The 11,968-nt window shown below is 42.6% G+C and overlaps 1 protein-coding gene across 4 annotated transcripts; it reads left to right on the top strand.

Annotated features, from left to right (window-relative positions):
* Window positions 1-870: 870 nt before the first annotated feature.
* Window positions 871-11,483, top strand: LOC129855856 (ankyrin repeat domain-containing protein 49-like). Of its 4 annotated transcripts, none has more exons than XM_055923924.1 (3): window positions 871-979; window positions 8,493-8,747; window positions 10,238-11,483. In XM_055923924.1, exons 2-3 carry the CDS (start codon window positions 8,535-8,537, stop codon window positions 10,703-10,705), a joined length of 681 nt encoding a protein of 226 aa, XP_055779899.1. In that variant the 5' UTR covers window positions 871-979; window positions 8,493-8,534; the 3' UTR covers window positions 10,706-11,483. The 4 variants fall into 4 exon arrangements, with proteins under 4 accessions (XP_055779899.1, XP_055779900.1, XP_055779903.1 ...); XM_055923925.1 differs by having other exon boundaries at window positions 8,490-8,747; XM_055923928.1 differs by lacking the exon at window positions 871-979 and adding an exon at window positions 986-2,119 and having other exon boundaries at window positions 8,490-8,747.
* Window positions 11,484-11,968: the final 485 nt, after the last annotated feature.

Here is an 11,968-nt window from a genome sequence, read left to right as displayed (position 1 = left end):
TAGTAACCCGCAGTGTTTGTCATTATACCCTGATGAAGACAGCTTGTCTGGTTATTAAATTGTTGCATCTGCGCTCCTAGAGTGTGAAGCTCTCATTTTCTTTATCGGGTAGTCATGGTTATCATGAATCTGAAGATGTTCAAATATGTAAAACGTTTCTTTGTCTGTCTGACTGACTGTGTGACGTCTATGCGTGCATGCATCTGGGGAAAGGGAAGTTCACTGCAAACTATGTAACTCTATGGGTCGGATCGGGAGGGTGTAATGTTAGGCTGCCGAACGTTCAGCTGGAAATGTGAGGAGAAATGTGTAGAACCATGTAGATTAGGGAAAATTACATTTATTTCTGTAATATTCTGAACATTTCTCCTCACTGAATATACCCTTTGATTAATAGGTATAACCAGCCTTTGTGCCAGCTTTGAAAGACACGTAACGCAAACACTGGGTTTTTAGCACATTCACCCAGCTTTAGCAAATAGACACATGTTTAATTACTGCTTATATTAAATTAAATATTTCAATGTATTTGATTTCCATTAAACTATGATCATTATACGGGTAATGATATAAAGTATAAACAACTTACTCAAAATAGTCTAGATGTCTGATATGCTGGTACAGTGTTCTGCATTTGGTTGTAGTTTGTTTGATGTAGTGTTTTTTCATTCATCACTCGTATATCTAAAAATAGAATAATCTATGAATGTCATTATTGGGGCGTCTGTCTTGGCTTTGATAACTTGCGCAGCGCAAATACTCGATAGACGACATGGAACATCACCACAGTTGTGTTTCTACTTCCTAGCACATGTGCTACGAAGTGGTTATGGGAAACGGGAAGTGTAGTTTTATTTGTTAAAAATCGCTCTGCACCACAACGCTAGATGCAACAAATACTGACGACATATCCCAGAGAAACCCGGTAAAAGGGGAAAAGTGCTGTTCGAGGAGGGTTTGGTTGAAAGCTACTACCACAGTAAGTCAAGTCGTATTTGTAAGGTATTAAGCAATTTTTTAGGGTATAGCAACTTTCGAATATCAGAGTAGTCATCTACAAGCTGTCACTGTCCATTTGAGGCTCTAAATGTTGTAGCTCTGTTTCATTGTCATGCTTTCTTTTCGACTACTAACGTTAATGGTCTTGCTCTCTCTCTCTACCAATCGTTCTATTATAGAGTAATTTAAACTAACAAGGAACGATACTTACTGCTATTATTACGACCATGCATTGAATTAAAATCATTGTGTGATTCGTGATTTCACTCGAGTGCGCTTCAGCCGTTCGTAAATTTAGAGCTTGATGAGATTGTTCGGAGCGGACACTGGCGGAGGAGTAGAGTTGATCCGAGCGTTCTGACCTCACAACCGCACTCAAGCTAACGTTGGCTAGCTTGTTAGCTACTGTACTTCCAGACACAAACAAGTGAACAACTCACTCTGGCAATTTTACTTGCTCAAGTAGAACTGGTTAGGCAGTGTTCATGTTATCTAGAGCGTTGGTGGCTGTAACTGTGCTGCGGGCAACAACTGAATAGTTTTTTTTTTGTGCTGCATTTGAAAACTCATTAGTTATTCTGCGCTCTGGCACACTCAGATGCACGGTTGCCAGGTGTAACTGATATCTGTAGTGCAATGACTACTCAAAACCCGCCCAAAAGGCGAGATGTCGCAGACAGACTTGGCAGATCCGCTTCTAGCTCCTATGCAACTTTGTAGTATTTTGTTTACATTATTAGCCCAGAAGTTTTTTTTGTGTTATTACATACAGCTGGAAATACATTTTCGAAATCAGTGCGGCGGTAACTCAACAGCATTATGACCAGGAATACAACTTTCCCAAATTGGATCCTTTGTTCGTACCCCCCAGGAAATTAAACTTATCCCAGAGGCTACCCCAAGACGCTGCCGGTGGAGAAGAGGTATTCGGAGTAGACTTGTAGTCCAACTCAGGAGGCATGCACACAGTCCACTGATTCTGAGTATATTACTGTCTAATGTTCAGTCTCTGGATAATAAAGTAGCCTTGCTCCTGGACAAGTTAAACACCTTCTACGCCCACTTTGAGAATAACCGTGCCACCGACACGGCCTGCTCTCGTTCTCCGTGGCCGACGTAGGTAAGGCATTTAAGTGTGTTAACCCTCCCAAGGCTCCTAGCCATGTCCTCATAGCATGCTCACACCAGCTGTTTGGAGTGTTAAGGGACATATTCAATCTTTCCCTATCCCCGGTGCTGTCCCCACTTGCTTCAAGATGTCCACCATTGTTCCTGTACACAAGAAAGCAAAGGTTACTGAACTAAATGACTATTGCCCCTTAGAACTCACTTCGGTCATCATGAAGTGCTTTTGAGAGGCTAGTTAATTATCATATCACATCTACCTTACCTGAAACCCACTTCAATTTGCTTACTGCCCCAATAGATCCACAGACAATGCAATTGCCATCGCACTGTACACTGCCCTTTCCCATCTGGACAAGAGGAATACCTATGTAAGAATGCTGTTCATTGAATAAAGCTCAGCCTTCAACACCATAGTACCCTCCAAGTTCATCATTAAGCTCGGGGGCCCTGGGTTTGAACCCTGCCCTGTGCAACTGGGTCCTGGAGTTCCTGACGGGCCGCCCCCAGGTGGTGAAGGTAGGAAACAACATCTCCACTTCGCTTATCCTCAACACAGTGACCCCACAAGGGTGTGTGCTCAGATCCCTCCTGTACTCCCTGTTCAACTATGACTGCGTGGCCACGCACGCCTCCAACTCAATCATCAAATTTGCAGTTGACACAACAGTAGTAAGCCTGGTTACCAACGATGACGAGACAGCCTACAGGGAGGAGGTGAGGGCCCTGGCGGAGTGGTGACAGGGAAATAACCACAATATCAACAAAACGAAGGAGCTGATCGTGGAGTTGAGGAAAGAGCAGAGGGAGCACACCCCTATCCACATCGACAGGACCGCAGTGGAGAAGGTGGAAAGCTTCAAGTTCCTCATCATACATATCACTGACAATCTGAAATGGTCCACTCACACAGACAGCGTGGTGAAAACTTCGGCTTAGCCCCTAAGACCCTCAAACTTTTACAGATGCACAATTGAGAGCATCCCGTCGGGCTGTATCACCGCCTGGTACGGAAACTGCACCGCCTGCAACCACAGGGCTCTCCAGAAGATGGTGCAGTCTGCCCAACACATCACCGGGGGCACACTGCCTTCCCTCCAGGACAGCTACAGCACCCGATGTCACAGGAAGGCCAAAAAGATAATCAAGGACATAAACCACCCCAGCCAAGGCCTGTTCACACTGCTAGAAGGCAAGGTCAGTACAGGTGCATCAAAGATGGGACCGAGAGACAGAAGCTGTTTTTCAATCTCAAGGCCATCAGACTGTTAAATAGCCATCACTAGCCGGCTACCACCCGGCTACTCAACCCTGCACCTTAGAGGCTGCTACCCCATATATTATAGACATGGAATCAATGGCCACTTTAATAATGGAACACTAGTCACTATAATAATGTTTACATACTGCTTTACTTATCTCATATGTATATACTGTATTCTATTCTACTCTATTTGTCAATGCCACTCCGACATTGCTCTTCCTAATATTTCTTAATTCCATTATTTTACTTTTAGATTTGTTTGTATTTATGTGAATTGTTAGATACGTTCCTAGCTCCAACAGTTCAGTAGTAAGTATTTCTCTATACCCACTATAACATCTGCAAAAAATGTGTATGTGACCAATCAAATTTGATTTGAAAGGCATGAAAAAAAAACTTATTTTTTGTGCTCCCAAAGTCTTTATCCAGTGCTTTGTCGCCATTTTTTTTTGATGCGCATCAGTTCTAGCGTGTTAATGTTTTATGTGAAAAAAAATATGGCCTACCTACAACTGGTAAAAAGCTGTCACGACGTGCGCGTTTGCTGCTCTGTCTCCTCTCACTCAAGTGACTCAGCCAATAGTTGACTAAGCTGCCTACTGCTCTCTCACGCACAGCCCTACCCACCGCTCACTCACTCGGCAACTCACTGCCTGATAGTCAGCAGCAGCAGGTCTCAGTGAAATATCTATATATTTTAAGAGAAATGCCATTACGGCCACGCTGCGCCTTAGTAGTAGCCCAAAAACCCGCGTCCAATACATTTTCACCCGCGACATAGTTTTCAACGTGCCCAAATATGGGAAAACAGCTGACGTGGCAACCCTGCTCGAAACGAGAGTGCTCTGATATCCGAGTAGATAGCTAGATCGAATTTACGAACACACACAGTATTGTGTGTCTAATCCTTCTGGCTAGCTTCACATGGGGATTCATGATTTTAGATCCTAAAACAACCTAATCCGATAGGCTAGGCTAGGCTTTTTTTTTTTTTTTACATAATATGCTTTCATTTCCATTTGACTTCGTTTGGGAAAAACTCGGATATTAGACTAGGCTACCCTGATTGTTATTGGTACACTTCCATGATGACAAATTACCCAAATAGGCCTAGGCTCTTTAGTGTCTGTCTCGCTCTCTCTCAGTAATCAAGTTGTTAATGCTGAATGACTATCTTTTCTCTCCGCTTCCCATCTCTCAATGCAACATTTCCATGACTACACGGGTCTATCCCTAACATCAAAAGGGGACAAATTACTTTGAATGAATAGGGTGATTTTGCACCAGCATAGTGTGAAAATGTTTTTTTGTATCTCCAGATTTGTTCTGGCAATTCTCACATACTAACTTCTTAGGAGGAAGGATGTTTGACATGCTTTGTAAACTTGTATCACATTTTGGGAAATCATGATAAAAGTGGCCGTTTTTAGGCCCTTTTTAAACCTATGCCTCCTATAAGACCATATGACAGCGTTCCCCAAACTCGGGACCTCAAAGGGTGCACGTTTTTGGTGTTTTCCCTAACACTACACAGCTGATTCAAATGATCAAAGCTTGATGATTAGTTTATTTGAATCAGCTGTGATGTGCTAGGGTTAAAAACAAAACGTCCACCCCTTGCTCTATGATCTGTGAAACCATTGATGAGACAGACAGCATTATGGTGTCATCATACTCCTTAGTGTTCTCTCAAATATGGAGTATATCTAGATTCTGAAATACAAATATTCAGAAATGCGTTCAACATTATAAATATATCTAAAAACTACCCTAATTTGGCCTATTTTTCGACATTGTTAGATTCTAAATATCAGAGTATGAACTTGAACACTATGAAAGCTTAAACCAAGTTTATTCACCCCAACAGTAACATGGTTCCACCAGTGGTGGTATATACACTGCTCAAAAAAATAAAGGGAACACTTAAACAACACAATGTAACTCCAAGTCAATCACACTTCTGTGAAATCAAACTGTCCACTTAGGAAGCAACACTGATTGACAATAAATTTCACATGCTGTTGTGCAAATGGAATAGACAAAAGGTGGAAATTATAGGCAATTAGCAAGACACCCCCAATAAAGGAGTGGTTCTGCAGGTGGTGACCACAGACCACTTCTCAGTTCCTATGCTTCCTGGCTGATGTTTTGGTCACTTTTGAATGCATGCTCTCACTCTAGTGGTAGCATGAGACGGAGTCTACAACCCACACAAGTGGCTCGGGTAGTGCAGTTCATTCAGGATGGCACATCAATGCGAGCTGTGGCAAGAAGGTTTGCTGTGTCTGTCAGCGTAGTGTCCAGAGCATGGAGGCGCTACCAGGAGACAGGCCAGTACATCAGGAGACGTGGAGGAGGCCGTAGGAGGGCAACAACCCAGCAGCAGGACCGCTACCTCCACCTTTGTGCAAGGAGTAGCACTGCCAGAGACCTGCAAAATGACCTCCAGCAGGCCACAAATGTCTGTGGTCACCACCTGCAGAACCATTCCTTTTTTGGGGGTGTCTTGCTAATTGCCTATAATTTCCACCTTTTGTCTATTCCATTTGCACAACAGCATGTGGAATTTATTGTCAATCAGTGTTGCTTCCTAAGTGGACAGTTTGATTTCACAGAAGTGTGATTGACTTGGAGTTACATTGTGTTGTTTAAGTGTTCTCTTTATTTTTTTGAGCAGTGTATATACCCCAATTTGGGGTGGATACCCCTCCTCTCTAAACATTACATCTCTGTTGCTATGCAGGAAAATAACTGTCAATAAACTGTCCTTCTCCCATAATGTGACCTGACCCCCGACCCCCTTCATCACTAATCCATGGCTCTCTCATGAATCGCTGGTGTAGATCCTAGACTATGGCACCCCTCATGTCTCTATTATAACTAATGATTCATAATATTTAAAGTTTAGAATTCCGAGCCCATCAACATATTGTTTGTAGCAATATACTCTTCAAACACTTCACATTTCCAGAGTAGGCTCTCTGGTATTTTTAATGATATGATCCATTTTATACATAGAAATTTACATTATCGGTCACTAATCAATCACAGCCCTCATTTAGGATTGCACATTCAGCAAGTCACCAGCAGATGGAGTTCCCTTTTGAATCCATTTTCCCATTCACTGTGTTGGTGGTTCTCATAAATTGATCATATGTTCAGTATTAGCAGAGAGCCCACTCTGGAAATGTGATGTACTTGTAGAGCAGGGGTGTCAAACTCATTCCACGGAGGGCCTAGTGTCTGCAGGTTTTTGTTTTTTCCTTTCAATAAAGCCCTAGACAACCAGGTGTGGGGAGTTCCTAACTAATTAGTGATGTTAATTCATCAATCAAGTACAAGGGAGGAGCGAAAACCCGCAGACACTCGGCCCCCCGTGGAATGAGTTTGACACCTGTGTTGTAGAGTATATTGTTCCAAACACTATGTCTTCAAATTTAACAAAATCAAACATAGTTTTGAAATATTACTATTAATATTTTTTAATGTTGAATACATTAATGTGAACAATTTTATTTCAGAATCAAGACATACTCCATATTTTAGAGCATACTATAAGGAGTTTCACAACGCCAAAATGTTGTCTGTATCATGTACAGTTGACAGATCATAGGTCCTTACAGGAGCCAAGTTTAGGTCTAGAAAGGGACACTTTCATCATGATAAAAAAAACGTTCAATACAAATTGCCAGGGACCTCACAATATTGTCACGATACTTATGTGCCGATACAATATGTATTGCGATTCGATACTGTGATTTTTTTTTTTATTGCAATTTTTGATGTTCCAAACATATTACTCACCATATGTCAGCTCCTGAGGGACAAGAGAGCCATGAGAAAATAGGTTTTGATCAGTTTAATTGGCTCCTTTATTAAAAAGATGGAGAACAAGTAAGTTATGAAGGTACAGCTAACTAGCGCAAAAATAATATTGTGATAATTGTAAAAACAATATGATACGATATCGTCAAAAATAATATCCCGCAATGAAACTCAATTTTTATATTTATTTTGTTCCCGAAAATTGTCAGACCTCCTTCCTCCCAATTAAGTGTCTATGTGAGAATTGCCGGGAACAACCGGAGATATCAAAAATATTTTAGGCTAGCTACGCTGGCATGAAATTTCCCAGAAGGACCATAATCTTTTTTTGTTCTAGCTGTTGGTCTTTCTCACAGTACCATAATTAAGTTGTTGAAGTATATTGATGTATTGTCTCCTCGCTCTCTCTCTCATTCTCACACACACACACACACACACACACACACACACACACACACACACACACACCTTCAGTAATCTTAGTCTAAAATCATTATTATGTCAAGCTCAGAATTCTCTCTCTGAGTTGTTGTATCTCCTCTCTTTCTTCTCTTGATCTCTTGATCTCTCACACACTACTTCAGTAATCAAGTTGTTAATGTTTAATAACTGTACAATCTTCTCTCTCCGCTTCCCATCTCTCAATGCAACATTTCCATGACTACAGGGGCCTATCCCTAACATCAAAAGGGGACAAATTACTTCGAATGAATATGGTGATTCCACACCAGGGTAGTCTAAAAAATATCTTTGGTAACTCCGATTGTTCTGGCAATTCTCACATAGTAACTTCATTGGAAGGAAGGATATTTGACATGCTTTTTACATTTTGTTTCACAAACTATTTTGGGGGGAAATCATGATGAAAGTGTCCATTTTAGGCCCTTTTTAGACATGTACACGCCGCCTGTAATACTCTATGATCTGTGAACCGTACATGATACAGACATCTTGGAGTCATTATCCTCCTTATCGTGTTCTGTCAAATATCGAGTGTGTCCACATTCTGGAATACCATTTATTCAACGTGAAATCTCTGATCTTTTATTTACGCTCGTGAAACAGGGGACCAACACTTTACATGCTACGGTTTTATATTTTTGTTCAGTATATAGTGTTGATCAGTCAAATCGGATCCCTTACTAAAAAGTAGCTGTCGGTCTTTCTCACAGTAGCCTAAATGTAAATATTGATGTATTGTTCTCTCTCTCTCTCTCCTAAGTGAATGAAGTAGTTGATAATTAATATCAATTACCCGATATCTCCTCTCTGTCAGCAGATTCTGAGTAGACTGTGAGTGTGCATGGGCAGATAGTACAGTATGGCGGAGTTCCCAGAGAGCTTTAACCAGCTGGAACTGCTGAAGACCCACGACCACCTGATCCCCCGCGGAGCATGCAGCCTCTGGCCGGGAGATGACGAAGAGGAGGAGGAGGAGGAGGGGGAAAGGAGTGAAGAGTGGTATCAGCAGAAGGAGGAGAAGCTGAAAGACAGACCGGAGGAGCTAATGTTGTGGGCGGCAGAGAATAACAGAGTGAGTGTGACATGCAAACTACACACACCTTCTCACTAGGGCTGGGAATTGCCAGGGAACTCACGATACAATGTTATCATGATACTTAGGTGCCAATGTTTATATGTGTTGCGATTCTGACAATTCTGTATGTATTGTGATTTGATACTGTGGTTTAATTGGGATTTGATGTTCCAAACATATTGCTCACCTATCCGGCACTGAGCACCAACCAGGCTCCAAAGTAACCGTTGGAAACTAAAAGTCATCTGAATGTGTGTGCGTGTGAAGAAGTGATCGGGGGGGGTCGATACAGTTAAATATCGGTATATTATTTTTGACGATACATGGTTCTGGCAATATCAAAGTATTATTTTTGCGCTAGTTGGCTGTACCGCCACAAACTTTTTCTTTCATAGCTTCTTCTCCATCTTCTTTTTAAATAGGGAAACAATCTGTTTTCCTGATCAAAACTTGTTTTCTCATGCCTCTCTCTTGTCCCTCTGCTGCAGACATATGGCACACTGAAGCAAAACATTTTGCAAATGAAAACCTTTTTCAACAAAAACAAATTCAGGTAGTCCCTCAGTTTTTGACAATTAAAAAAACAAACATTTGATGTGTTGTGAATACGACCCAACACTTTTACCATCGCTCCCATGTCTAACTTCCTGGATCTTTGGTCTTGTCAAGGGATGTGTCCAAGATCAAGGGAAGGGACATGTAGACGTAAAGTCACTACAATGTAGGGTAGTTGACTATGGATGAATTTTAACTTGATTGATTTGCAATTTACCCAGAGAGACTTGTGAACGTGAAAAGCTTTTATTAAAAGCGTACAACACGTTTTGGCGTTGATCCTACCATCCTGGAGCTGGTCACCCAGGGCCAAATTGTTGTGAAATTGACGTCTCGTCAAACATCTTTCTGTCGCAAATCCTGGTGCTCAAAGTTGACCTGTTTTGCTTACCACAGCCTATCATGAGACGTCCGTGTCTTCGTCACTGGAAGAGTTTGATATCATGGGCCAATATTTCTAGAAAAGTTTTGTTCAAATCAACAGTGATTGAGCTGTGAGTATAATGAATGTGTCTCCGTTTAGACGTCTCCCTCTGCTTTGAATGCTGATCACTGCTTAAGATGGGAACAGCACAGCAAGCCTCTGATTACTGTGTGTGTCCTTGTCCTTGTGTGTGTGTGTCATGTGTCTCACTGGTATCAAGAGGTGGTGAGATTTTAATAAATGGAAGGGAGGGAGGAAGAAAGATCATCCCCTAGAGCTCTTGTTTGTTCCCCCTGTCAAACCTGTGCAGAAATAACTTTACATCTCTCTCTGTGGATCCAGAGACAATAACAGGGGGCAGGGTGGGGTTTTGTCTCTCTATTTTTCCCGGCCTTGCTTTTAGATTCTTCATGAAATGCATCTGCCTTTCGGCTGTTTCATGACATGTTGAAGAGTTCGATAAAGGTCAGTTAAAATGCAAATATTCTCTCTCCCTGCCACCTTTAAGCTGCCAACGGTGAAGCGGCTGCTCTCGGTCGACCCCTTGCTTGCGCATTGCCAGGACGAGGACGGCTATACTCCGTTGCACCGTGCGGCCTACGGAGGTCACGCCGCCACGACCTCTACCCTGTTGGTAGCGGGCACCGAAGTTGACTCCCGCACTGCCGACGGCTGGACGCCCCTACACAGCGCCTGTCGCTGGGGCCAAGTTGCCACTGCGTCCCTCCTGTTGCGCCAAGGGGCGGAGTTGAACGCCCAGACCAACGGCGGCCTCACAGCGCTCCATCTAGCTGCCTCCCACCCTGGACCGGGCTCCGCCCACACGCTGGAGTTCCTCCTATCGCAGCGCCACATCAAGGCGGAGCTTCGGAGCAATAGCGGGGAGACGGCCAGTGAAATCGCACGCCGAAGTGGACCGCATCACTTCCTGTTTGAGATGGCGGAGGACTGTAACAGCGTGCTGTCTCCCCGGTGACCCCCCCCCCCCCCTTCACACACACACATACATACATCAGCTCTTCTTTCCCTCTACCCAGAGGCCTTCATGGAAGACAAGAGAGTGTTCCAAAAAGTGTCTTATGAACAGTCATGTACACCATGTATGTCTTTCTTTGCAGTCCTGGGAGGAAACCTCAATTCTCAATATGATGACAGTTTATCTCATATATTCTCTGTACGCTTTATTTGTTCGAGTCCTAAATGGCAACATATTCTGTACATAGTGCACTACTTTTTGGTTCTAGTCAAAACTATGTAAGGGAATAGGGTGCCATTTGGGATGCAACCCTAATAGCCGGGTACTTTTGAATGGGTTGAAAATAAGTGGTCCAATTAGCATCCTCTCATGAACTATGGGTTATTTTTAGCATGGAAACCCACATGGTCAGACTGTACAATCTTGTGATTGGTTGAAGGTGATCCAATTGCTGACTTTCATTTTATTTATTTTTATAATGCCCGTCATTACAGACATAGGCTCAAATGGGTTTCAGCGGTGGGATGACTAATATTGTGAAATGAAGCAGATCAGTTTGGGTTCCAGGCTAAATTGTGTGTGCTGGAGTAATGTTTCTCATTGGTCTCATTGGTCTCTGAGCATTAATTCATTTATTGAATTGATTGTTGAGCGTTGTGGATATTTTAGATGTGTCATGATTTATTCTAATTCTATGGTTACAGCTAATTTGTTAGTCATCCAAATGTCATCCGTGCTCGCTGTAGAAATAAAAATCTAATCAGTGTAAATCTTTAAAGACGTTTCCCTTAATGCCTTTGAATGTCCCATCTCCCTTTACAAATAATGGCCGCCATTTTGATAGCGCTTACCAAACACAACCCGAGGATATTATTCAGAACCGCGTTCATTTCCAAATGTTTGTTTGCCTCTGGGATGTCCATGGGAAGATGTCTGAAGTGTGTCTATGCCCAGTTTCAAACTCACTTGGGATAAAGTGCTGTGCCATGTTTTTGTAACTTCTGGTTGTTTTTGATAAGATCACCTTGATTTTTTTAAATCCAGCAATGCTACAAAGGACAGCGGTATGGTCTAGAGGTAAGCAGAAGGAGAGGCGATGCTCCGCGGCGACATTTCCCCCTATGTACAGAGCTAGGATCAGCTTCCCCTCCCTCTATCCTAACTTACCCATTAGTTGGGTAAATGCGGAATTGACCCAAGATCAGTGTCTAGGGGCAACTTCACCCTACTCTGAGGGTCAACTTTGAGTGTGACAGTTTTACT

Source organism: Salvelinus fontinalis, chromosome 5, assembly GCF_029448725.1.
Source record: "Salvelinus fontinalis isolate EN_2023a chromosome 5, ASM2944872v1, whole genome shotgun sequence".
In the NCBI taxonomy this organism is placed as follows: Eukaryota; Metazoa; Chordata; class Actinopteri; order Salmoniformes; family Salmonidae; genus Salvelinus; species Salvelinus fontinalis.
Note: the sequence above shows the minus strand (reverse complement) of the source record. Positions and strands in the feature narration are given on the sequence as shown.

Bases quoted from the DNA above. Each gene is read 5' to 3' on its own strand.
- LOC129855856 (XM_055923924.1), top strand. From the start codon at position 8,535: ATGGCGGAGTTCCCAGAGAGCTTTAACCAGCTGGAACTGCTGAAGACC. The intron at 8,748-10,237 runs GTGAGTGTGACA...GCCACCTTTAAG, and splicing joins GGGCGGCAGAGAATAACAGA to CTGCCAACGGTGAAGCGGCT.